This window comes from Macaca nemestrina, chromosome 19 (genome assembly GCF_043159975.1).
Source record: "Macaca nemestrina isolate mMacNem1 chromosome 19, mMacNem.hap1, whole genome shotgun sequence".
Taxonomy (NCBI): Eukaryota; Metazoa; Chordata; class Mammalia; order Primates; family Cercopithecidae; genus Macaca; species Macaca nemestrina.
In genome coordinates this window covers 16,926,793-16,954,773 of record NC_092143.1, presented here as the reverse complement: position 1 = coordinate 16,954,773, position 27,981 = coordinate 16,926,793, and the positions used below count along the sequence as shown (strand labels likewise).

General features: G+C 42.6%; 1 protein-coding gene and 1 pseudogene across 1 annotated transcript; both read left to right on the top strand.

Annotated features, from left to right (window-relative positions):
- Positions 1-50: 50 nt before the first annotated feature.
- Positions 51-27,697, top strand: LOC105476997 (serpin family B member 5). The gene is made up of 7 exons (XM_011733301.2): positions 51-150; positions 8,515-8,689; positions 11,009-11,146; positions 13,353-13,470; positions 17,776-17,918; positions 24,047-24,214; positions 25,956-27,697. The coding sequence occupies exons 2-7, from the start codon at positions 8,522-8,524 to the stop codon at positions 26,346-26,348; spliced, it is 1,128 nt and encodes a 375-aa protein (XP_011731603.2). The 5' UTR covers positions 51-150; positions 8,515-8,521; the 3' UTR covers positions 26,349-27,697.
- LOC105477112 (ATP synthase F(0) complex subunit C1, mitochondrial pseudogene) lies at positions 21,972-22,382 on the top strand (annotated as a pseudogene).
- Positions 27,698-27,981: the final 284 nt, after the last annotated feature.

The following is a 27,981-nucleotide window of genomic DNA, read 5'->3' as shown; positions in this document are numbered from 1 at the left end:
GCGCTGGGCTGGCACAGGGGGCGTGGCGGTGCTGCCCAGGTGAGCCACCACTGCTTCTGCCCAGACACGGTCGCCTCCACATCCAGGTCTTTGTGCTCCTCGCTTGCCTGTTACTTTTCCACACATTTTCCAGGATAACTGTGACTCCAGGTAAGCAAGGTGGGGTAGCAGGGCTGGTGACTTCCTTTTTCAGGAAAATTCATAAAAATCATTATTTGAGCTGATTTGAGACGGTGGACAAAATGGGCATAAAGGGGCTGTGTTCAAAGATGGGCTGTCGGGTTGAGTACTGTCGCCTCTCATCCCCCATACTGGCAAGAGTTCCAGCTCCCAACCCTTTGGGCACCAGGAACACCATATAGGGAGTCAAATCACTTAACCATACAAGGTAAGAATATGAAGAAGTCACATGGCTCGGAGGTTTTGGTGGTAGAGGGGTGCAACCGTGATTCACGGAGGAGAAAATACTTCTGAGGACATTTTCAGGCCTACCTTGGAACTCAGAATGAATTTTGCAATGCTAGTTTCAGAAAGGGGATGGTACCCGCAAACCGGGAAAGTTGAGAAGGATTGGTGTGTCTGGTTGGCTCTTCTCCCTGGCTGACATTGTAAGGCTGAGATTTAGGCATATGGACTGCCCTTCTTTTTGGCATTTTAAAACATCAGATCACTGTTTATCTACTTGCAACTATATTCGTCTAAGTGGAAATTATTCTCCCTCCGGTTTCCTGGGTTTCAGCATAGCTTGGACTTATAAATTGGGCTTAAATTGGGCTGCTTGTAGTTTCTTACTCATACACTGTATGCTTCTTTTTTATGGCTTCATTTAAGCATATCATACTAAAAACCAACATGCCAGGCTATTCCAGAGACTCATAATCAGATCCTCCGAGCTGGGGGCTCTTAGACATATTTCAGCCCAGTCCCCTCATTCTGTAGATGAGGAGCGGAACTCACAGGGGTGACGTGGTGTCCAAAGTCACACCGCCTGTAAGTGGCAATGCTGAGATCGAATCAAGCCTTCAGGCTTGCAGCTCGGGATGTTTCCACAACACCATGGGTTCTGTTACCATCTTTTTCACCCCCTACATCTCCTGAGAGGTTTTCAATAATGGGTTCCAAACCTCAGTCCCCACCAGTGAGTGTAAGTGTTTGATGAGTTCCTTCATGGGTGGGGATGAAGCCTGTCTGAGGAAAGGAGTCTCCAAAGGAAATGAGTCAGCAGGTTTATATCTTTGCTTCCTAACGCCTTGAATTGTGCCACTTCAATCCCTCTAGGTTGCGGATTGACTTTGAGGCTATGCAGTCTCAGCGATTTGGGGCATTCTGGTGTGGCTGAGTCTGGCTGTAAGTTTACTGCTTGGCAACAGTGGGCTGGGTCAGTGGTCAAGGTCAGGCTTCTAAAGAGACAGGAGCAGCTATGATGCTTCAGAGCAAAGCAGACGCCCCCCTGCCATGGGAAATTAAAGCAATTAATCTCATTACTAATAGCTGTGTTGTACTTTCTTGCCCACAAAGCACTTTTCATATACATTGATTCACTTAATCACTTCGTTTAGTCCTCATATTCTTTCACATTGCAGACACTACAAAATATCCTATTTTCTTAATCCTGCACATCCTCTGCTCCTCAAAGACTTAGAATGTGGACAACGGAGGTTGTGTTTTTTTGGCATTCCATCACTGATATTATAATAGGCAAGGTTTCTCATGGCATTCCCTAAGGACTAGTTATACCAAATACTCGAGAGATGCTTTTCACTATGTCTCTCCATCTTTAAAATGAGGCAGGCTGGGCTAAGTGATATCTACAATACTCTCACACAGCAAAAAGGTAGTTTTTTTCTTTCTTTTTTTTTGAGATGGAGTCTTGCTCTGTCACCCAGGCTGGAGTGCAGTGGCATGATCTTGGCTTACTGCAACCTCAGCCTCCCATGTTCAAGTGATTTTTCTGCCTCAGCCTCCCAAGTAGTTGGGATGACAGGTACGTGCTGCCACGCCACTCCCGGCTAATTTCTGTATTTTTAGTAGACACAGGGTTTCACCATGTTGGCCAGGCTGGACTCGAACTCCTGACCTCAAGTGATCCGCCCACCTTGGCCTCCCAAAGTGCTGGGATTACAGGCGTGAACCACTGTGCCCAGCCAAAAGTTAGTTTTTAAGGGATGAAAAAACTATGTTCATACCTCCATTTAAATATGCACACCCGTAATGTGTGGTTGATGGTCTATAAGTAAAATGAACATATATTGTTCAAATCAGGATATGTTAGAGAGTAAATGGGGCACTGTTATTAATGTCAAGACAACAAACATAAACCAGGATTGTCCCAGGCGAAGTGGGATATATAGCAAACCTAACCACAGGACTTTTTTTTTCACCCAAATGGTCTAAAGACAAAAAATTTGAGGGCCATTGGCTCAGATGCATAAAAATCTTAGGAAATCTTGATACAAAGACCAGTAACAAGCTATAAGTCTAGAGAAGTGAGCACATCCCCTACCCCCAACCTAGAACATGTGTCTCTATTCATTGGGGCCACTTGCAGTCTCTGAATTGAGTCAGTTCTCCCTGTCGTGCATTTTTGCAAGGCTAACTTCTACTTATCCTGTAGGATTCAACTTTAGTGTGACTTACTCAGTTGTCACTGTCTCTGAGAAGGTATCACTGAGGTTTCTAGTATGAGGGAGGCTGTCACTGCTGGGGATCCCATAGTGACTTGTGTACTCATCAAAACACTTGTAACATTCATCATGGCACTAACTGACAACTCCTTGGAGGCAGGGACCATGTCATGTCCACCTTTGTTTTCTTAATGCCTACTCTGACACACATTAGGTACTCAGTTAATACTTATTAGATGAAAGCAACATCATACCAAGGGTTTACAATGTAAGTGGTAGAAAGGGAACAAGGGCTTCTTCAAGTAGAAAAATCAATGGGAAGAAGTTTTGCGATGATTAAACAAACCATGCAGGATATGTTGATATCTTCAAGACAGACTTCAGGACATGTTGGATTTTTGGAATTCGAGAGACTTCTGAGAGAACAAAGGCCAGCAAAGATGCAATTACCAAGAAAGCAGGTGGTAAGGTGTGGCGGGGAAGTGCCAGGCTGGGAGCTGGAAGTAATGAATTCTAGGTCTGGTTTTGCCACTCTCACTCCCTGTGTGGGTGGCCTGGGAGACTCACTTCATCTTTGTCTGCCTCACTTTCCTCATCTGTAAAACGAAGAGGTGTGGCCAGCCTAGATCCTCTCCAAGATCTTGTCCCACTTTCAAGGTTTATAATTTAGCACAGATTGTGAAAGCAAGCTACTTGGAAATAAGTTCTTAAAACTGCATTTGTATTACTACTTAAACTTCCGTCTCACTGTTCTGTGGTTAAAATAAAGTTCCTTTTTAAACTTTTAAGTGCCTGAAAGATGTAGCGTTTTCTACATTGCAACTATAAACGAAGTTCTTCTTGTTAAAATGGTTACAGGGTTTTCACAGAAATGGAAGAAGGCCCTTGTGACAAGGCAATAAAATGGAACAAAACTTGTAGCAATTTTAGCACTTTCAACAGAAGTCATTAGGCACATACATTTACCATACAGGAATTACTAATCTCTACTCTGGTACTTACAATTTTTATAGCATTCGATCATGCAAAATGGTCTGTGTAGAAGTTTGTATTTTTTCCAGGGCATGTATTGCTAACATTGCTGAGGTTTGTTTAAATGCTTTGATTGTCTTGCAACAAAAGTCGTGTGGCGATTGTGGCCAAAGTCATCTTTTGAGCTACCTCAGACCAGATCAACTTTATAGTGTTTTTAGGTCACTTGGGACTAATCACAGAGCCACTGATCAGATTTACCAGGAAATATTTGATTGATTACTTAGTGGGTGATTTTTTGCCACTACAACCATTTCCATGTACAGACCTTTTCTGTTGCCTCTGGCCAGCATCAAACAACACTGTGGCGGCTGGGACCGCAGATACTAACGGCTGTATGGCCTTCCCAGAAATGAAGGAGAATTTTCTGAAAAAGGAACCAGTCAGCATAGGAACAGGAAGGCAGATCTCTTTGTGTTCACGCACTGATGAAAGCAACATCATACCAAGAGTTTACAACATAGCCGGGCGCGGTGGCTCAAGCCTGTAATCCCAGCACTTTGGGAGGCCGAGACGGGCGGATCACGAGGTCAGGAGATCGAGACCATCCTGGCTAACACGGTGAAACCCCGTCTCTACTAAAAATACAAAAACTTAGCCGGGCGAGGTGGCAGGCGCCTGTAGTCCCAGCTACTCGGGAGGCGGAGGCAGGAGAATGGCGTGAACCCGGGAGGCGGAGCTTGCAGTGAGCTGAGATCCGGCCAATGCACTCCAGCCTGGGTGACAGAGCGAGACTCCGTCTCAAAAAAAAAAAAAAAAAAAAAAAAAAAAAAAGAGTTTACAACATAAGCGACAGAAAGGGAACAAGGGCTTCTTCAAGTAGGAAAACCATAGGGAAGAAGTTTTGTGTCGATTAAACAAACCATGCGAATATGTTGATATCTTCAACGCACTGAGGATTAGCATGCAAAGGAAGGGACTCACTCAAGGGGAAGGTCCGCCGGTGATGAGAGACAGCCCCGGAGATGTTAGGATGTCAGGTGTGCATCGATTCACATCTCCAACAGGGACCTGGATTGCAACAGAGCATTAATTGTATTGTGTAATTAGCTACGCTAAAAACCACAATGATCTTGTATCCACAATTATTTAGACCAAGTATATCTCAGAATGTTATGACGAATGAATGAATAATGCTTTAGTTGAATAAAGTGGTAAAATGAACATCTCCTCACCCTTTGATCCACTTCTAAGATCCGTTTGTAGGCGTTTGCAGCCAAACTCCCTCAGCAGATTAATTTAAGATCTTTTTTTTTTTTTTTTTTTTTTTTTTTTTTTGAGACGGAGTCTCACTCTGTCGCCCAGGCTGGAGTGCAGTGGCTGGATCTCAGCTCACTGCAAGCTCCGCCTCCCGGGTTTATGCCATTCTCCTGCCTCAGCCTCTCCAGTAGCTGGGACTACAGGCGCCCGCCACCTAGCCCGGCTAGTTTTTTGTATTTTTTAGTAGAGACTGGGTTTCACCGTGTTAGCCAGGATGGTCTCGATCTCCTGACCTCGTGATTCGCCCGTCTCGGCCTCCCAAAGTGCTGGGATTACAGGCTTGAGCCACCGCGTCCGGCCAATTTAAGATCTTAAACACCATTTTTCTATACAAAGGAAATCACTAGAATATTGTTTGTTATTGACTATGCAAAATTATTCTAGCTTCTCTTGGAGGATAATAAATACATGGTGGGAGGAACTACTTGTGTTTGTTAAAGCACTTTGTGTGTTTTCATATTATTATCAGTGTGATTAGCTCTCAACTTGTGGAAGTGTTAAGAAGCTTGCAGGGATATGGGTTTAGGCTTCTCTATTTGCTGAAGAAATAACTCATTACTTGTACATGTTGAGTTTTACTCGTAGATGAACTTGGCGTTATTAATATTAAATCTGCTGTGGAAGGAAGCCAGGTTTCCTATTCAGAAAGTCTGTCCACAGATTTCCCAAACCTTTCGTGAAGTTTCTTTATATTTTCCCAGTGGTGGGCACACTGGGTGAAACACTCCACAGGCTTTCATTTTTGCCTCAGTATACTCTGCTGACTCAGTATACACCTAATGCCAGTCACTTTTCCCTGAGGTGTGATGTCACCTGTCGGCCCTCGCCCCTGCCCTGAGGGGAGAAGGAATAAAGTTGTGGGCTTTAAAGAAAAGTGAGAGGCCCACCTGACTTCAGGGGGTCTCATGGTATATTTGCAATGGGAACACTGGCCTGAGTGCACAGCTTAGGCAGAGCCTCAGGAGTCCATGTAGTTCAGCTCTGCTCCCAGAAAGGGAAGCCCTGACTGCCTGAATTTACCTAATTCTCTTTGGGGTCTATCAGTAACTACTAAATAGGTACGTAGACCTTTATTAGAACAGTGAAGCGTTTTAAATCTGAGGACCCCGTTACACTCTTAAAAATTATCGAGGACCCCAAATAACTGTTTCTTTAAAAATTTGCAGATTATATCTATTATTATTATTATTATTTTTTTTTTGAGACGGAGTCTCACTCTGTCGCCCAGGCTGGAGTGCAGTGGCCGCATCTCAGCTCAGTGCAAGCTCCGCCTCCCGGGTTCCCGCCATTCTCCTGCCTCAGCCTCCCGAGTAGCTGGGACTACAGGCGCCGCCACCACGCCCGGCTAATTTTTTCGTATTTTTCAGTAGAGACGGGGTTTCACCGTGTTAGCCAGGATGGTCTCGATCTCCTGACCTCGTGATCCGCCTGTCTCGGCCTTCCAAAGTGCTGGGATTACAGGCTTGAGCCACCGTGCCCGGCCGATTATATCTATTGTTATTTACCAACTAGAAATAAAAACCAGACACATTTTGAAATGTTCACTTACTAATTTATTAAAATAATATAACCATTAAATGCTAATATGAATAATATATATATTTTAATATATATATAATTTTTTATTTAAATTTTTAAAATTTCAATTGCTTTAGGGGTACAAGTGGTTTTTGGTTACACTGACGGATTGTATAGTGGTGAAGTATAGGATTTTAATGTATCCATCACCCAAGTAGTGTACATTGCACCCAACAATTTTTTTTTAATACTTTAAGTTCTAGGGTACATGTGCAGAACGTGCAGGTTTGTTACATATGTATACATGTGCCATGTTGGTGTGCTGGACCCATTAACTCGTCATTTACATTAGGTATATCTCCTAATGCTATCCCTCCCCGCCCCCTCCCCACAATAGGACCCGGTGTGTGATGATCCCCTTCCTGTGTCCAAGTGATCTCATTGTTCAGTTCTCACCTATGAGTAAGAACATGCGGTATTTGGTTTTCTGTTCTTGTGATAGTTTGCTGAGAATGATGGTTTCCACCTGCATCCATGTCCAGTGAAAAAATATGAGAAGAATGATATATGAGAAGAGTGATATTGTTTTTCATTTTTGCAAATCTCCTTAATATTTGGTTTAATAGAAGGGATGTCATATAGCCTCTGGAAAACTCCACTGTCTATTAGAGATTGAGAATGATAATGTCTTAGTATTATTATGAGAATAGTTTTAATCTCATGGACCTGCTGAAAGGGTGTTAGGGACTGCCAGGAGTCAAGACACAACACTTTGGAAATTGCTGTGTTAGAATTAAAGAGCTCTGAATATGACAAAATGCCTAGTTGCTGCTATATCCACTTTACCAGGCTACATATTTTGAAGTTGTTCTCTCTTTTCTTTAACTCCCATATTACTGATTATACCACTCACATGTCTTGGGCAGCTCTGTATTCTAGTTATTTGTCTACATAGCTGCCCAAAGAGACTATGAGCTTAGAGAAGGAGGAGGTCCACTGATCCTTGTAACACTCTGGGTAGTGTCTTGCACACAGATGCGTATTATGAACACAAACAATAACAGCTGCTGTTTAATAAGTATTGTTATGTGCTGGGTGTCCTGCAAAGGCATTACTTACTCTAAGGGTTTTCTAGCACTTCTATCACAAAGCACCACAAACCAGGCAGCTTAAAGCAACATAAGTTTTATTCACCCCCAGGCTAGGAGGCCAGTAGTTTGAAATGATGATGTCGGCAGGGTCGTGCTGTCTCTGAAGGCTCCAGGGGAGAATGTTCCATGACTTTCTCTTGGTTTCTGGTGTTGCCAGCAGTTCTTAGCATTCTTTGGCTTGTGGAAGCATCCCTCCAATCTCTGCCTCCTTTGCCATACGGCATGTCCTTCACACAGGTGAAGACATTTGTGTCTTCACATCTGCCCTCTGTGTATTGTTTCTGTGTCTCTTCTCTTATTCCTTTAAGGACACCAGTCATGTTGGATGAGGGCTCACCTAACTCCAGTGTGACTTCATCTTAACTAATGATGTATTAGTTAAGATATAGGAAATACCCTGTTTCCACATAAGGTCACATTCACAGGTAATGGGGATTAGGACTTAACACATCTTTTTTGGGGACACAAGTCAACCCATAACACTTACTAAATATGAAACTGAACCATGCAAAACTGCTGCAATTTGACTGTTTTTGTTTTATAAAAATTTTAACTTTTAGTTTAACTGAAATCCTAATGGAAACAATATGTGATAAATAAAACCAACTGATGTTGATTAGTGCTGTCAACTTTTCTGACATATGCTGGAGAAGTGTGACCACTGGGCTCCCGACAACGGCCACAGTGGCTAAGCAGGCCCAAGACTGCAGAGTCTAGGCAGAGCTGCCACAGAGGACCTCATATGCCTTCGGACATTTGCCTGGAAGTTTCTTCACAACTGATCTTACTTTTGAATTTACAGAAAGTTCCTTGTTTCTTCTGAGATCATTACTTTGTTTAAATAGAATTCTTATAGTGTTGGCAGAATGCAGGTGAGAAGATGTTAAAGATGCTTTAGAAATTAACCTCTCCCTTGTCCTTGCTTCCAGGCCCACAATGGATGCCCTGCAACTAGCAAATTCGGCTTTTGCTGTTGATCTGTTCAAACAACTATGTGAAAAGGAGCCACTAGGCAATGTCCTCTTCTCTCCAATCTGTCTCTCCACCTCTCTGTCACTTGCTCAAGTGGGTGCTAAAGGTGACACTGCAAATGAAATTGGACAGGTAAGCCCCAAACCTTTCTACTTTAAGTGGGAATACAGTTATTAGAACCCATAGGCAGTGTCTTGGGAAAAAAGGAATGGAGACTTTGTGTTCAGAATTGGTCAAGATTCAGAGTTGTGCCATTCCAGGACTCCCTTAATCTTTTTTTTTTTTTTTTTTTTTGAGACAGAGGCCCACTACTCTGTTACCCAGGCTGGAGTGCAGTGGTGCGATCTCGGCTCACTGCAGCCTCCAGGTTCAAGTGATGATTGTGCCTCAGCCTTCGAGTAGCTGGGACAACAGGCGCCTGCCACAATGCCCAGCTAATTTTTGTATTTTTAGTAGAGATAGGGTTTCACCACGTGGCCAGGCTGGTCTCGAACTCCTGACCTCAGGTGATCCGCCTGCCTTGGCCTCCCGAAGTACTGGGATTACAGGCTTCTTAATCTGTTTTTAAATGTGAAAGCTCACTTGTAGGTAATGCAACTCACATTTGGGACAGGCATCAGGCTGTGATGGAGAACCTGGAGATCTGCTGGGTAATCACAGTTTTTTTCATTTTGACTTATGATATTTTTAATTTACAATGGATTGAGATAACCTCATCATAAATCAAGGAGCATCTGTATCATTATAGGGTTTCTTTCTGGCTATGGTTGATTATCTAGCTTTGTAAAGTTCTTAGACCTTCAAATGAGATGATTTTAAGTCCTCATGTACTTTTAGATAATAAGTGAATGTTCTCCTAATTATATTTCATTATTACTCTTATACTAATCATTTTAGGTTCAACAGAATTTCTTTCCTATTAGCTCATAAGCATTTAAAAAGGGAACACCTTATTGTATTCATATGTGCCCAGAAAGTATGGCCCATAAGAGTTATTTAGGTCAGGATGAAGAATTTACACTTGGGACTGGAAGCAGCTTCACTACTGTGAAGAGGAGATGTATCTTCTCATCGAGCCTCATCTCTGAACTGCACAACTCCACTATCCCTACCCAATCTCCCATTCCTCATTTCTCATCTACCATTAGAGAAAGGCCAGAGAAAGAGAACTTCCTGGTAGTGGGTCTGTCCCTCAATAATTCCCCACGATCTTCTCAGTACATGCAACTGGTTCCCCAGCAGTAGTTACCTGGGCTCTTTAATTTCCTGGCCTCCTCCATCCGTCTTTGGGCAGGAGAGTTACGCACTATCTGGGACCAGCCCATTTGACCCTGCAATGCTGAGGCTATGTAATTCACTGGCGCAATGTGCCGGTTTGGTGGCCTTGCTTATCTGGGTTGTGGAATCAGGCCATGACCATTATGGGTTATGGAGTGAGGAGGGTATCATCTTATGCTGACATTACATGTTGTGGTGCTGCAAGGCCGAGAAGATGCTGGACTATTGGTTGGAACAAAAAAAAAAAGTTAGGAACAAAATACAATGATTTAAGCCCTCCAAATGACAGTATCCTGGTTTTACATAGCTTACAATATTATTACAAGAATAATAATTAACAGCTTGAATCCGTATAATACTTTAGGTGTTTTACATGTAAGTAATCCTCATAAGAAATGAGGAAAGCAGGTATTCTCAGCCCATTTTACAGAGAGGAAAGGAGGCTCTGAACAGTTGGAGAAGATTCTCTGAAGAGTTGGTGAAGGCTGGGATTCACAGGCAGGGCCATCTGACTCTAGCCCACCCAGGGCGGGCAGCCCACCATTTATTGTAGCTGCCCATAAGAAATGACACACCTTTTACCTGGCATTTGCTAAACCACCCAGAGGCACTAGACAGACTCTGGCTAGAGGCACTTGTCCTGAAATCTGATTCCTGCCTGATGATGGTCTCTCTTGGTATTAATCTCTCTCTTCCGGTCTCTAAATTGGACAGAAATTATAACCCAGCTTCATCGTTCTCCAAGTTTGGAAATCTTTCTGTGTGAGTATTAAGGGCATCACTTTGAAGAAAGGACAAACGTTCTCGATAGTTGATTTGGAAGAGTACCTTTATGGTACTGTTTCTCAGTGGGGACAACTTGTCCTCCCCTTCCCACTCTGGGGACATCTGGCAATGTCTGGAGACATTTTGGGTTGTCACAAATAGGGGAAGGATGCCTCTGGCATCTAGTAGGTCAGAGATGCTGCTAAACTTCCTGCAGTACCCAGGATAGTCCCACAAAGACTCATTCAGCCTGAATGTCAATAACACTGAGGTTGAGGATCTTGCTTTATGGGAACTGGGCAGGAGGATTCTGTATGCCCAAGGACGTTGGTCATTATCACGTGTCCACTTCAGTGAAGCACCATTCAGAGGTAATGCTTTTCAGGTAATGGATTTTTCTCTTAACAGGTTCTTCATTTTGAAAATGTCAAAGACGTGCCCTTTGGATTTCAAACAGTAACATCGGATGTCAACAAACTTAGTTCCTTTTACTCACTGAAACTAATCAAGCGGCTCTACATAGACAAATCTCTGAATCTTTCTACAGTAAGTTGTTTAAAGCAAGTAGCAAGACTTAACTTTTTACAAGGAGTGGTATTTTCATGCTGTTAGACCTACAACTTTTTTTCAGTGAAATTCATTTCTAGGAGGTTCACTTGTGATTTGAGGCTTAAAATAAATAAATCCTAGTGGAGAGGTTAGGAGTACAGTGGGAGTCAATTGCGGTCACATCTTCTAACTCAAAATATAGAGAAGCTTATGGGCTTTCCTTTTCCGTCTCAAATAAATCTTACCCTCCTTTTAGCTTCCTCTGAGAGAATGGAGAACAGAGTAATTAACTCTCTAATAAATGTAGCTCCATAGACAAGGAGTGTAAGACAGCTCATTATTTAAACTTCTTTCTCCTTAAAGAGCAGGGCATATGGCCTGGAACAATGTTTTAAGCTCTCCACCTCATTTGTTATGCACAAAGTTCTGATGTTTCTCAAAATCAGTAAGAAAAATAATAACTATGAATTCACAATTTTCATCAGTCACAAATTAGTTTTGTTGTGCTGGGCTGGTCAGATGGGGATCTCCACAGGCAGTTCTGGTTATTTAAGTTTAGCCATTGCTGTAAGCAATCGTACAAAGAACACTATGGTACCCAATGTTGTAATATTTTAAAAATCTGTATTTGAAACACACAGACAGTATTCCAGACTACATGGAGGTTCCCTCTGTACTTCAGTAACATAGAGTTGATTTAGTTCCTGTTCGGATGGTCAGAATTTCAAGCTTTCCAAATCTAAAAGCTAGACTACCAGCTTTTAAATATTTTACCATGATTTTGCAACTTTCTGCAGTAGGTATTTTTGTGGTTAAGATCTTTTGAGGACATGGGTTACTAGATATTGTTAATATGTTTTTTGTTGCTTAAAGACACATATACACAACCATTTTTATTCCAACAATCATTGGAAGCATTAAAAAAAAACACTGAGATGTGAGTTGAAACCTGAGCATACAAAATTTCTAGAAGCTCCCTAAATGATCATTAAGGAGACAACACATTTTTATTGCTGGCAGTGAGGACAATGGAGGCCCTCCTTCATCTGGCTGAGGCTTTCTAATGTTTTCAGGTGAGATTGGTTCTCTCCATCAATGGTGACAGTCAGTCCCAAGGTTGATTTGCAATTAACTGAAGCTAAGTTAATTGGCTAAGGCTGAAGCTGCTCTGAAGAAATTCAAGAAGCCCTGTGCTTGGAAGTGAACTGACATAACATTGAATCAAGTTATATTTAGTTTGGTTGAACTTCTGTGCAACATCTGCAATGATCTTAACCAGACTAGGAGTTGTAAAGTTTTTTTTTTTCCCTTTGAGATGGAGTCTTGTTCTGTTGCCCAGGCTGGGGTGCAGTGGCATGATCTTGGCTCATTACAAAAGATTTTTTAAGACTGCTTTCCATTGCTCCTGCTAGGTGCACAGCATCTGCAAATTTACTAAAGGTCCAAACAAGTGTGGTCTGTGGAGGATCTCTCGCTTCAGAACTATCTGGGTGTTAAAAGGACAAGTTCTTGAGGCCCTTTTAACACCCAGGTACTTCTGATTGTCACGGTGGGAATGGGGTTTGGGGTTGCACATTTTAAATAAGCATTAGAGTAATAACTCCTGCTATGTTCTCTACAGCACTGTGTTTCCAACCTTAATATGCAGATGGCATACCTGGAAGTTCTGTTAAAATGCATTCTGATTCAGTATGTCTGGGGTGGGGTCTGAGATTCTTCACTTCTAACAAGGTCTCAGGTGATGCTGTACACCACCTTGGACCACAGTTTGAGTAGCAAGGGTCTACAGGATATTTATTTAGTTCAGCAAGGACAAGAGTTTTCTGTTCATAATTCTCTTTTCTATACATTTCCTATATTCTAATATATATGTATCTGTAGACATACAACATTTTCATGTTTCTGAAATTAGAACCCGTAAGATAATTGGGTATATTTAACATAGTGTTTCTTTTGTTTTCCTCAAAGCTGATATTAACTGATAGATGCATTTAATAATTGAAATTGTCTTATAATTGAAAAAAAGAAACATTCAATACAAAGAATTTCACTGACTTCTACATGAGGTTTCAATTCATATAGTGTTACCAATTTTGAAAGCGTACATATAGCAGTTGATATTTAATAATCCTTTTGTTAGAAGAGAATAACAATGCAATAGCTTGACTACAGACTCTGATTTTATGAACTGCATGTTTTTCAGGAGTTCATCAGCTCTACGAAGAGACCCTATGCAAAGGAATTGGAAACTGTTGACTTCAAAGATAAATTGGAAGAAACGAAAGGTCAGATCAACAACTCAATTAAGGATCTCACAGACGGCAAGTACCCTTTAATTGTTCTGCTATCAATCATCAAGTAAACAGGGCCTTCCATCTCATAAATGCTTGCTCCAGGCATAAAAAAACATCTGGAGGATTCTCTGGATATTTTTACTACGCAAGCTAAATTCTTTCCCTTCCAGACATGTAAACAACTTGGATTTCTGGGCATTTCTTGTATCATCTCATCACTTGGTAGAAACTGTTGGTGCTTCAGTGTTAGTCTACTTTGTCTTGCTCTCTGACGAGCTGTCACAGGCCCTAGTGGAATCCTAGCTGTGCCTCTAACAAAGTGTGACTTTGGGTCAATCATGAGGCCATTTTTCAGTCTGGAAATAGAGGAATTGGATTATAACTTCATGATCCCCGAGGCCCCTTTCAGCTGACAAATTTTACAAATTTGTTAAGGAAAAAGGGACATAGGCAACATATGTATAAGAAAAACAAACGGGCTGGGCGCGGTGGCTCACGCCTGTAATCCCAGCCCTTTGGGAGGCCAAGGTGGGCGGATCACGACGTCAGGAGATCGAGACCATCCTGGCTAACACAGTGAAACCCCGTCTCTACTAAAAATACAAAAAATTAGCTGGGCGTGGTGGCGGGCGCCTGTAGTCCCAGCTATTCGGGAGTCTGAGGCAGGAGAATGGCATGAACCCGGGAGGCGGAGCTTGCAATGAGCAGAGATCGCGCAGGGGCGACAGAGCGAGACTCTGTCTTAAAAAAAAAGAAAAAGAAGAAAAAAAAAAAAAAAAAACCCCAAACCAAACCAAACTAGCGTCAGCCTGTCCGAGGTGCCGCAGCTCCCCATGCTGGTCGCTCCTCTGATAGCCCCAGGGTCCAAGAAGCTCCTAACCGGTTCTTTCTCCGGCTCAGTGCTTCTTCTAGGCGTCTCCCTCGTCAGACTCCTCGTTCCTCCCTTAAAATTCCTGGTGAGTTGTCTTCCCTGCTGGAAAAGAATTAGGGTTATGATGATTTTGAGGGCAAGTCAGTGACTTTGTCCCCCTTCCCAGTGAATATATTTATAATTGCATCTGGAGAGACCCGTTGGGTGGCCGAATCTAGCCAGGAAAGAATTAAGCCTAGGTAGTCGCTGCTGTCTAGGGAGGGATACACTTCCGGGGTAAGGGAGACCCACTTCCTGCGAGAATGACTAGCGCCCCCAGCTGCTCGCTCTCTGTACTGACTGAGGAAATTCTAACGGGACAGTAACTGCAGGATGAGAACATGGAAAGAACAGGGTTTCTGGAGTCATTCAGCACCTAGGTTCAAATCCAGACGCTGGTACTTCCTAACTGATATTTGGACACAAAGCTTCAATTTACAGAACTGTAAAATGGGGCACATGTTACCTGATTTAATTTTTAAAATTGTATTATATTGTAATTTATTTCAATGGGTTTTGGGGAACAGGTGGTTTTTGGTTACATGGATAAGCTCTTTAGTGGTTACTTCTGAGATTTTGGTGTAGCCATCACCCAAGCAGTGTACACTGTATGCAGTGTGTAGTCTTCTATCCCTCACCTCCTTCCACTCTTCCCCCACCCCACGAAGTCTATTATGTCATTATCGTGCCTTTGCATCCTCATAGCTTAGCTCCCACTTATAAATGAGAACATACAATGTTTGGTTTTCCATTCCTAAGTTACTTCACTTAGAATAATGGCCTTCAGGCCAGACATGGTGGCTCATGCCATAATCCCAGCACTTTGGGAGGCTGAGGCAGGTGGATCCACCTGAGGTCAGGAGCTCAGGACCAGTCTGGCCAACATGGTGAAACCCCATCTCTACTAAAAATACAAAAATTAGCTGGGCATGGTGGCACGGACCTGTAGTCTCAGCTACTCGGGAGGCTGAGGCAGGATAATCACTTGCACCTGGGAGGCGGAGGTTGCAATGAGCTGAGATCGTGCCGTTGCACTCCAGCTTGGGCGAGAAGAGAGAAACCGCGTCTCCCAGAAAGCAACAACAACAAAACAAAGAGAATAATGGTCTTCAATTCCATCCAGGTTGCTGTGAATGCCCGCCCTTCCTTCCTTCCTTCCCTCCCTCCCTCCCTCCCTCCCTCCCTCCCTCCCTCCCTCCCTTCCTTCCTTCCTTCCTTCCTTCCTTCCTTCCTTCCTTCCTTCCTTCCTGTCTCGCTCTGTCGCCCAGGTTGGAGTGCAGTAGCACCATCTTGGCTCACTGCAAGCTCCGTCTCCTGGGTTCACGCCATTCTCCTGCCTCAGTCTCCCGAGTAGCTGGGACTACAGGCGCCCGCCACTATGCCCGGCTAATTTTTTGTATTTTTAGTAGAGATGGGGTTTCATTGTGTTAGCCAGGATGGTCTCGATCTCCTGCCATCGTGATCTGCCCACCTTGGCCTCCCAACGTGCTGGGATTACAGGCATGAGCCACTGGGCCCGGCCTTTCTTTTTTCTTTTTTTTGAGATAGAATGTTGCTCTGTCGCCCAGGCTGAAGTGCAGTGGCACGATCTTGGCTTACTGTAACCTCCACCTCCCAGGTTCAAGGGGTTCTCCTGTCTCAGCCTCCCGAATAGCTGGGACTACAGGTGCGTGCTACCATGCCCAGCTAATTTTTGTATTTTTAGTAGAGACGGGGTTTCACCATGTTGGCCAGGCTGGTCTCAAACTCCTGACCTCAGGTGATCCGCCCGCCTCAGCCTCCCAAAGTGCTGAGATTACAGGTGTAAGCCACCGCATCCAGCCATGAAAAGACCTCTGAATTTGAAATAGGAGGCTCAGGATTGAAGTTGAAGCTCTGTCAGTTACCAGCTCCCATGCTTCTTTGTTCTTCAGGTTTCTTCAGTAATACAATATATATTCAACATATTCTATAGCGTTGGCAGGACGAGTTACATAATTTGCGTGGTCCAGGGCAAAAGTAAAATTGCTGGGCCTCTTGTGTAAACATTTATTAAGAATTTTGAGATGGTGACAGCTGAACATTAAACCAAGAGCAGGGCCCTTCACACAGGGGTCACAGGCCTGTGAAGTGGGCCCTGAACATTGGTCTGAAAATTGGAGATTAGGTAAATGAAAACCCTTTATAAAAAACCTGTGGGTGAGGCTGGGTGCAGTGGCTCACGCCTGTAATCCCAGCACTTTGGGAGGCCAAGGCAGGCAGATCATGAGGTCAGGAGATGGAGACCATCCTGGCTAACACGGTGAAGCCCCATCTCTACTAAAAAATACAAAAAAACTAGCCGGGCGAGGTGGCGGGCACCTATAGTCCCAGCTACTTGGGAGACTGAGGCAGGAGAATGGCATAAACCTGGGAGGCGGAGCTTGCAGTGAGCCGAGATCCGGCCACTGCACTCCAGCCTGGGTGACAGAGTAAGACTCGTCTCAAAACAAAAACAAAAACAAAAACAAAACAAAAAAACAGCTGTGGGCTATTCAAATGTGAGGAGTTCTTTTTACTAAGGGATCACTTCCCTTGAATTGTTTTGGCTGTTGAGATTTAGCTTTGTAATAATTGCAATTGTGATTGAGCCCCATGGTGATTACAGTTGACCTTGAGGCAATCAGCCTGTCTGCAAGGAGTGCAACTGAGGGAGTGGATGGAGAGCTGTGGGGTGAAGGGGAGAACCTTCAGACATGCTTTCCAGCTGAGGAAACTAGAACAGCTCCAGAACCTTCAGACATGCTTTCCAGCTAAGGAAACTAGAACAGCTCCAGAACTTTCAGACATGCTTTCCAGCTGAGGAAACTAGAACAGTTTCTTGGCGTCTCTGAGCCTCTGTTTACTGCACTGTAAAATGGAGATAATGATCTTTGCCTTATAGGATGATTGTGAAAAGAGTGAGATAATAGATGTGAAATTCTGGCATTAAGAAAGTGATTACGTATTTTCATTCAAGAGCACAGGCTTTGGAGTCAGAAAGAGCTGGCTTTGAATCCTGAATCCACCCTCGTTTATATATCATCCTTGGAAAGTGAGTTATCATCCCTGAGTCTCAGCTTCCTCATTCGTAAAGCAGGAAGAAATATATATCATGTGTATCAAATAGCTTGTATACTGCCTGACACAGAATAGGCATTCAGAGTGGTAGCTGTGTTTTCCTTCTTATTTCTCTTCCTTTCTTCCCCCTCCTTCATTCTCCTTTCCTGACCTCTTTGGTAGATCTGGTTGTGTCAAGTTAGAAGGAGAGAAAAGAGTCCTTCTGAAATGTGATGGTTGGAACTACCAGGTCTTACATGGTGTGACTTCATGAAGTGGTAAATACTCGGCGAATATGCATGTGAATTTCAGATGTAGTTTGGAAGAATAATTCTGCTACTTGTGTTTTCCTAAAATTGTTGCAGGCCACTTTGAGAACATTTTAGCTGACAACAGTGTGAACGACCAGACCAAAATCCTTGTGGTTAATGCCGCCTACTTTGTTGGCAAGTGGATGAAGAAATTTCCTGAATCAGAAACAAAAGAATGTCCTTTCAGAGTCAACAAGGTATGTGGGGCAGCGTGTAGCAGTAAAAGGAGCCCAATTATAGATGTGAAAAATGATAGGGACAGAGGGGGGCATAAATCCATTCCAATGAGGAACCTGAAGGCATGGTCGGCAAAGTGCCTTTCCTGAGATGAACAGCTGGAAGGTAAGTGGTACAAAAAGAACCAGAATCCAGAGGCCCTCCCTCCTCTTTTCCAGAATGTCTTCAAGGATCTGAGCTGAGTGAAATTTTATAGAATTTATAACCCAGCGAGGAAAGCTAAGTCACTGGCTGAAAAATAGCTACAAACATCTGAGAACTTTAGCAGAAAAGGAAAAGACCAAACTCTGTTATCAGAGGACTTTGGATTATCATGAAACCTTGACATCTCGGAATCTTGTTCCCCATTAACTTCTCTAACATCTCATTTTCTTATCTGTTGATAGTGAAGTATATTGTTCTGGGATTTTAATTTATAATTTATAAGATGCTTTGATGGCTGGGCGTGGTGGCCCACACCTGTAATCCCATGACTTTGGGAGGCCGAAGCGGGCAGACCACCTGACGTCAGGAGTTGGAGACCAGCCTGGCCAACATGGAGAAACTCTCTCTACTAAAAATACAAAAATTAGCTGGGCATGGTCGTGGGTGCCTGTAATCCCAGCTACATGGGAGGCTGAGGCAGGATAATCACTTGACCCTGGGAGGCAGAGGTTGCAGTCAGCCGAGACTGCACCACTGCACTCCAGCCTGGGCAACAAGAGTGAAACTCCATCTCAAGAAAAACAAACAAACAAACAAAAAACCCCAGATGCTTTGAGGCACTTGTTGGCTGTGAAAAAACAAAGTATAGCTTACTCATCGGCATCACTGGAAGTCATTATGGGAAGAATTAAGTGCCTGTTTTGCAGGCCAGTCTCATTGATACTGTTGAAGTAAATATGTTAAAATAATTAGTAGACAGTGGGTGCAGTGGCTCATGTCTGTAATCCCAGCACTTTGGGAAGCCGAGGTGGGCAGATCACAAGGTCAGGAGTTTGAGACTAGCCTGACCAACATGGTGAAACCCCATCTCTACTAAAAATACAAAGATTAGCCGGGCATGGTGGCATGTGCCTATAATCCCAGCTACTTAGGGGGCTGAGACAGGAGAATGGCTTGAACCTAGGAGGCAGAGGTTGCAGTGAGCTGAGATCATGCCACCGCACTCCAGCCTGGGTGACAGAGTAAGAGTTCATCTCAAAAAAAAAAAAAAAAAGAAATAGGTCAAGTACCTCTTTTGTAAATGAGACCAAGACCAAGGAACTGAGACTGGAAATTTGACCCATTTTATTGAAAAACCCAGAGATCTATATGATGATGTAATGTGGTCTCCTTGGGTGGGATCTGGCTTGTGTTAGACTGGAAGCAGCACTTCAGTTAGTACAATACTTAAGGGTAGCTTAATTACCTTGTAGCTCCTATGCATCAGTTCTAGTTTTCATGCTTCTCCCAGTACTTAGAGTACCTAGCATCAGTATCTTGTTTTTGCCAAATATAGTAGCACCTTCTTAATGCTAGCATCCATGAGGAAGAGTCCTGCAAGATACAATCTACACCTGGGTTAGCTGGATGACTTCCATTACTCTTTCTTTCTTTGTTCCCATGGAATTTTTATTCATACTCCCCTCTGTCCCCTCCCAGAATATGCTTTGCACAGTGAAATCTGTTTGCTTATATAGATCCCCTACTAGTGCATGGGATTTTTAAGGTAGGGACAATGCCTGATTCATCTCAGGGTCTACAATTTCTGGCCAAGTCCCTAACACATCGGTAGGTGCTCAGCAAATTTGTTGAATGCTCAGTCGCTAAGGGTCAGTTTGTTTAAACAATCAATAGCAGACAAAGCCTGACCTTCCTGAGCTTAGCTTCCCAACTGCAGTGGTCTTCTCAAAACTGACTGCAGGGACAGGATTGACCCTGTACACAAGAGGTCTGTCTGAGATTCTAGAGACACACTTTAGGCTCTTCACACTCTTGTGTTTTGCACACACAGGTCCTTGAGTTTTAAACATGGCTTTTTGACCTTCTCAGTGTTGGCTTTTATCTGGAGTGGAAGTGCAACGTGACTTTACCCAGCCTCTACTGTGAGTTAGGGAGGGGTGTTGGCCCCACTGGCCCTGACGGCATCCACACACCCTTTGTTGTCATGGAGTGACCCCTCTGACTCCTTTGATCAGTGATTGGCTCTCCTCCCTGGCAAGGGCTGGCAAAGGGTTCCTAACTCTGTTTAAGTGAAATCTGAAACAGGTTGCCAATGGTGCCTCTCACCAAGGCCCCGAGCCAGCCTGGAAGGAATACCATGAAAATGTTGCAATAGTCAATGAGTAGAATGTGGACTTTTGTGTCAACCACACTAAGAGTTGTACTTTTTTCATTAAGAAAGTATTAATATGTGTTTTTTGAGAAGGGAGAAAGAATGTGTGCTATTCTTTTATTCTTGCTGTTAAATCAAAAAGCTAGGTTATATAAGATCCTGGAAACTCAGCCTTTATGAACAGAATTAATAAGAGTTTGAAATGTCTCATTGATCTCTCAGTGTTTCACTTGGTAAAGCAATAAAATGCTATTCACGACTGCATGAGGCTACACCCTTCTTTTGAATGCCGATGCTATTACTTCTCCTTTGTTGTCTTTGAATTGCTTTGTCAGCCCTTGAACTTTTTGAGTGACATTACTAAACCTTTTCTCATGTCCTGTGGTGTCTCTGGTAAGGGTTAAATTGGTAAAACTATATTATTAAAAGTTTAGTACTTATTCCGATAAATGTATCTATCCATATATATCTATATTAATATATATGTTGTATTATATTTTCTGGGATAGGTAGTCTTTATTTGGTCCTCTTTTCAGAAGATATGACTCAACATGTGTTTCAGAAAATAAAGTACCCATAGGCAGTGCTGATAAGTGAAATTGATGACAGTTTTTGGAGGCTACAACTATGTGCACATTCAGAAACTATTAGCAGTCTAACCTTTTGGAGATTTTTTTTTTTTTTTTTTTGAGATGGAGTCTCGCTCTGTCACCCAGGCTGGAGCACAGTGGTGCGATCTCTGCTCACTGCAAGCTCCACCTCCCAGGTTCACACCATTCTCCTGCCTCAGCCTCCCAAGTATCTGAGACTACAGGTACCCACCACCACGCCTGGCTAATTTTTTGTATTTTTAGTAGAGATGGGGTTTCACCGTGGTCTCGATCTCCTGACCTCATGATCCGCCTGCCTCAGCCTCCCAAAGGGCTGGGATTACAAGCATGAGCCACCACACCCGGCCCTGTTGGAGATTTTTAGACAAATTTCTTTAGGAGTAATATATTTTAAGACAATATCCTCTTTAGGAGAAATAAAGGGAAGAATTATCTGTTAACCTCCAAAGTAGTATGTTTTCCTATAATTCTGTTTCTGATTACAGATAGAGTTGAAGTCTTCCATTATTTATCAGCCAGATATTCAGTGAGCACTACAAGCTGGGATAGAAGTGAGCACTACAAGCTGGGATAAAAAATAAGACTTAGTTTCTGCCTTGACCGTATTCTAGTTGGGGTTGGAAGTGGAAAGACAATCACTAGATAATATTTCCAACACTGTAGCAAGTGTTAAAATAGAGGTATATACAAACGTAAAATAAATAAGGTTTAACTGTGCTTGAGAGAGGGATTGGGGAAGGTTCAGCTTAGTATTTAAAGATACCAGATGCAAGTTTACTGGAGTATTATGCTTGCAGGCTTGGTATGAGGCTTGAAATTTCTTCCCGAAGAGATTTAGTTAACAGGCAAATATCCCATGGGAGGTATACGTCAATAGGTTATACTACATTGCTGTCAGTCTTTTACATCTTAGTGTGAATTAATTTTCCTTCAGAAAATCAGTCATCTGTGGAGCAGAGACAGGAGGCCAGGTGTTAATAGGGGCAAAGAGAAGAGAAGGCCTGGGCAGTGCTTGGAGATAAAGACTTGAGTGATCAGACCCTTCCATGGGCTCCCCTTAAGAAGAACAGGGCGAGACCAAGGGCTAAAGTTGGGAGAGTGAAAAAATGCAGACCACAGGGGCATTACTTATTTCTCCAGCTCTGATCTGCTGTTTTACTAGAGGTCTAATTAGGCCTGTATCTGCCTCCTTCTTCAGTAGCCCAGAGAATTCATCTAAACAGCCTTCCTACAGCAGCTCCCCACTTTAGGTGGCCAAACAGGAGTTCTAGACCAGTGTTGTCTCCCGGAACATTGGCACAGCAGCCAAGTTGATTGGTGCTGGGGCAGACACAGTTGGTGTGGCTGGTTCAGGGACTGGCATTGGAATGGTGTTTGGCAGCTTGGTCATTGGCTATACCAGGAACCCGTCTCTCAAGCAGCAGCTCTTCTCCTATGCCGTTCTGGGCTTTGCCCTGTCTAAGGCCATGGGGCTGTTCTGTTTAATGGTTGCCTTCCATATCCTCTTTACCATGTGAGGCTCTGTGGGGGTCACCTGCCTGTCCCTGCTGCTGCAACTCCACACCGTTCCTGGTGCTGGGGTATGCTAAGCTTTATCACTGAACACAATGTTTCTGGAAAAAAAAAAAAGAGCAGGGCATACAGTGGAGCTCAAAGGGACTTAGAGATAATTTTAAAAAGACTTAGAGATAATTTTAAAGAACGTTTTCCTTTTTAAAAATTATGCAATACTCCAAGCATTCAGAAAATGATAGAGAATAATAAAACAAACACCCATATACCGATCAATCATCTTTTTGAACTTAATATTTTGCCTTAATTATTTCAGAATTTTAAAGAAAAAATATAAGAACAGTTGCATTGCTTTGTATGTATCCCTTCACTGCTCACTCCACTGTCCTGTTCCTCTTTCTTCCTCCCCAGTGGTAACCATTATTCTGAATATACAATTTCTTCATTCTACTGACAAGAATACTGAGGCCTAGAGAGATTGAGGGATTTGCTCAAGGCCACAGAATCTGTTTATGTCACATTTGGGACTAAAAACCAAGGTTCTTATCTTCAATCCAGACTTTGTTCATTAGCTCGAATCTAAGTAGGTGGCAGTACAGCGGGGAGTGGGCAATTCAAACCAAAGACAAACAGAGAGGTCACAACAAATACTGTTTTGTTCTGCTATATGCTAAGTTTGTTGTTGTTATTGTTTGTTTTGAGACAGAGTCTTGCTCTGTTGCCCAGGCTGGAGTGAGTGCAGTGGTGCGATCTTGGCTCACACCAACTTCTGGCTCCCATGTTCAAGCAATTCTCCTCCCTCAGTTTCCCAAGTAGCTGGGATTACAGGCTTGTGCCACCATGCCTGGCTGATTTTTGTATTTTTTATTAGAGATAAGGTTTCACTATGTTGGCCAGGCTGGTTTCGAACTCCTGACCTCAAGTGGTCTCCCAAAGTGCAGGATTACAGGCGTGAGGCACTGCGCCCAGTCAGTTTTTGAAATTAGGTATTTTATTGGGAAAAGCCATATGAATGGTTATGTGGATTTGCAGTAGAATTTACTTTCAAGTCAGCTCCACCAGGAATAGTTTAAAGATCTCATAGGCATCTGTAATGAATAACAAACATTGCTTGCATTTTCAGCCATACAGTCTTATTTTTAAGGTTTGATCTATGTAAATACAGTATTATATATAGTTCCTGTAATGTGTAACATGTAGATTATAAAGTATATGAATAACTTTTCAAAGGAACACAGACTCTTCACAGGACAGTCTCTGGTTTGGGTGCCATACAGCTTGGATCTCGGTGGATGATGAATTATAAGCCATAATAATCTGACACTATGTCAAGAGCAAATTTGTGTGTATATATATGTATATATGTACATATATTTATGTGTTTGCATATATATGTGTGTATATATGTGCATGTGTGTATATATGTATGGGGTTATATATAGTGTGTGTATATACAGGTGTGTGTATATGTATATATGTGTGTATATGTATGTGTGTATGCATATATACGTATGTGTGTAAATGTGTATATATAGGTGTATGTATATATGTGTTGTGTCTGTATATATACATGTGGGTATATATACATGTGGGTATATGTGTGTGTGTATATATATATTTATGCATGTGTAAGTTGAAAAGTAAGCAGTCCAGATTTTCCCTTTTACAGACAGACACGAAACCAGTGCAGATGATGAACATGGAGGCCACATTCTGTATGGGAAACATTGACAGTATCAATTGTAAGATCATAGAACTTCCTTTTCAAAATAAGCATCTCAGCATGTTCATCCTGCTACCCAAGGATGTGGAGGACGAGTCCACAGGCTTGGAGAAGGTAAGGAGGAGGCAGGTGCTCGCCACAAAGGCACCCCCTATCTTGGCAAAGAGTCGTGCAGACAGGAGTGTGTGGGCCATGAGAGCTGGGCTGGCAGCCCTCCTTATTGCCATTGGCTCAGTCACCTCCAAGGTCCCATACTTCTTTCTGGGGCCTTTCCTCCTTAATATTAACAACAGCCAACATTTATTTGGCACTTACAGTGTTCTAGGGACTGTGCTAAGTTGCCTACATGCATTATCACATTTAATTCTTACAGCAGGCTGATGAATTAGAGACTGTTACCACACTCTTATTTACCAGTGAGGGAACTGAGGCACAGAGGGGTAGGTAACGGGTCTGTGGTCATATAATTAGTCAAGGGTGTGTGCAGGATCAGGATTTGAGCCCATGTACTTGGAGCCAGGTTCTTAACTAAAGGCTAGAGTGCCTCCCTCATCTCCTAGGGAGTAAGGTACTACGTTGCTACGCACTGCCAGGTCCACTATCATGTGACCTGATATCAAGCATACTGTCTCCTACTCTTTCTTTTTTTTTAATTAGTGGATGTTATTTTTTAGAGCAGCTCTATGCTTACAGAAAAATAAGCGGAAAGTACAAGAAATTCCCATATACTCCCCTTCCCGTCTCAGGCCTACCGTTTCACCTGTTATTAGCATCTTGCATTAGTGTGGGATGTTTGTTACAATTGATGAGACAATACTGATATATTATTATTATTATTATTATTATTGTTTTAGAGACAGGGTCTTGCTCTGTTGCCCAGGCTGGAGTGCATCCACCCGCCTTGGCCTCCCAAAGTGCTAGGATTACAGGCGTGAGCCACTGCACCTGGCCGCATCTCTCTCATTTTTTAAACCAGCTAAAAGGGATGCATTCACTACCTATGACCTTAGGGAATGGCTCAGAGTTAGTTCAAGTTCCCGTTAAAAAAAAGTAACTTCAGCTTTAATTTAATTTATTAAATCTGATGCCATTCTTAGTACATGAATATTCTGGATTTCCTCGTAGAGAAATTACAATAAGCATTCAAGAAATATGTATAAAAAGCTTTCTAATTTTATATTCATTTCACTATTGTGTATGCAACATCATAATCCAGGCATTTGTTTCTATAAATCTATTCTCTAACTTAAGGTTGGGTGCGGTGGCTCACACCTTTAATCCCAGCACTTTGGGAGGCTGAGGCTGGCACATCACTTGAGGCCAGGAGTTTGAGACCAGCTTGGCCAACATGATGAAACCCTGTCTCTACTAAAAATACAAAAAAAAAAAATTTTAGCTGGGCGTGGTAGAGTGTGCCTGTACTCCCAGCTACTTGAGAGGCTGAGGCATGAGAATTGCTTGAACCCAGGAGGTGGAGGTTGCAATGAGCCAAGATCATACCATTACACTCCAGCCTCGGTGACAGTGCAAGATTCTCTAAAAAATCCCAAACAAACAAACAAACAAACAAACAAACAAAAAAACTACTCTCTAACTTAAAATGAAAAGACAGAACCCTGCCCTCATAAATTTCAGTGCACAGGGAACACTGTTATAGGCTGGGGGGGAGGAGGACACAGCTGGGTGGCTGCTGGGTCTCCTGAGTCACATACCAAAAACTTCTGGGCCATCTTTGATGTTCCACCCAGACTGCTTTGAAACTGGGCTTATAATAACACCTTATGTTTTCAATCAAGCCAGGTCTTTCACAATTGGAAATAAATAAAAATGATTTCTTTTCATTTTTGTCCTTCAGATTGAAAAACAACTCAACTCAGAGTCGCTGTTGCAGTGGACTAATCCCAGCACCATGGCCAATGCCAAGGTCAAACTCTCCATTCCAAAATTTAAGGTGGAAAAGATGATTGATCCCAAGGCTAGTCTGGAAAATCTAGGGCTGAAACATATCTTCAGTGAAGACACATCTGATTTCTCTGGAATGTCAGAGACCAAGGGAGTGGCCCTATCAAATGTTATCCACAAAGTGCGCTTAGAAATAACTGAAGATGGTGGGGATTCCATAGAGGTGCCAGGAGCACGGATCCTGCAGCACAAGGATGAATTGAATGCCGACCATCCCTTTATTTACATCATCAGGCACAACAAAACTCGAAACATCATTTTCTTTGGCAAATTCTGTTCTCCTTAAGTGGCATAGCCCACGTTAAGTCCCCCCTGACTCTTCTGTGGATGCCGATTTCTGTAAACTTTGCATCCAGAGATTCATTTTCTAGATACAATATCTATAACTGCTGGATCAGGAAGCCACCAGTACTTGTCACATGTAGCCTTCACACAGATAGACCTTTTTATCCCAATTCTATCTTTTGTTTCCTTTTTTCCCACAAGACAATGACATATGCTTTTAATGAAAAGGAATCACCTTAGAGGAAAAACATTTATTCATTATTTGTCAAATTTTCTGGGGTAGTTGGCAGAAATACAGTCTCCACAAAGAAAATTCCTTTAAGGAAGATTTGGAAGCTCTTCTTCCCAGCACTATGCCTTCCTTCTTTGGGATAGAGAATGTTCCAGACATTCTCGCTTCCCTGAAAGACTGAGGAAAGTGTGGTGTATGGGAACCACGAAACTGCCCTGGCTCCAGTGAAACGTGGGCACATGCTCAGGCTACTATAGGTCCAGAAGCCCTTATGTTAAACCCTGGCAGGCAGGTGTTTATTCAAATTCTGAATTTTGGGGATTTTCAAAAGATAATATTTTACACACACTGTATGTTATAGAACTTCATGGCTCAGATCTGGGGCAGTACCGTATAAATCAACACCTTAATATGCTGCGACAAAATGTAGACTATTCAGACAAAATGCATACCTAAAGACTAGCTCATAAGGGGTCAAATGTTGCTGGCAAATGCGTATGCCACCAACTTACAAAAACACTTTGTTCGCAGAACTCTTCAGATTGTGGAATGTTGGATAAGGAATTATAGACCTCTAGTAGCTGAAATGCAAGACCCCAAGAGGAAGTTCAGATTTTAATATAAATTCACTTTCATTTTTGATAGCTGTCCCACCTGGTCATTTGGTTGGCACTAGACTGGTGGCAGGGGCTTATAACTGACTCACATGGGGATTCTCACAATAGCCAATATCAGAATTTGTGTTGAAGGAACTTGTCTCTTCGTCTAATATGATAGTGGGAAAAGGAGAGGAAACTACTGCCATTAGAAAATATAAGTAAAGCGATTAAAATGCTCACATTACCTTGACACATAGTTTTTCAGTCTATGGGTTTAGTTCTTTAGATGGCAAGCATGTAACTTATATTAATAGTAATTTGTAAAGTTGGTTGGATAAGCTGTCTATGTGGCAGGTTCATGGATTAGTTCTCTATGAAAAATATATATTTACTGAAGATTTTGTGACATTCCTTCTCCCATCTCTTCCTTGCCATGCATTGTAAATAGGTTCTTCTTGTTCTGAGGTTCAATATTGAATTTCTCCTATGCTATTGACAATAAAATATTATTGAACTACATGTCTTGTTTTTTTTTCCATTAAGTTAGACTATTTTGAAATAGAACCAAGCCATCCATTTACAAAAGCATCTCTGAGGCAGGCAGATCACAAGGTCAAGAGATTGAGACCATCCTGACCAACATGGTGAAACTCTGTCTCTACTAAAAATACAAACATTAGCTGGGCATGGTGGCACACACCTGTAGTCCCAGCTACTCGGCAGGCTGAGAGAGGAGAATCGCTTGAACCTGGGAGGTGGAGGTTGCAGTGCAATAAAAAAACCCAAAACATAAAAACAAACAA

Bases quoted from the DNA above. Each gene is read 5' to 3' on its own strand.
- LOC105476997 (XM_011733301.2), top strand. From the start codon at position 8,522: ATGGATGCCCTGCAACTAGCAAATTCGGCTTTTGCTGTTGATCTGTTC. The intron at 8,690-11,008 runs GTAAGCCCCAAA...TTCTCTTAACAG, and splicing joins CTGCAAATGAAATTGGACAG to GTTCTTCATTTTGAAAATGT. The intron at 13,471-17,775 runs GCAAGTACCCTT...AAATTGTTGCAG, and splicing joins AATTAAGGATCTCACAGACG to GCCACTTTGAGAACATTTTA.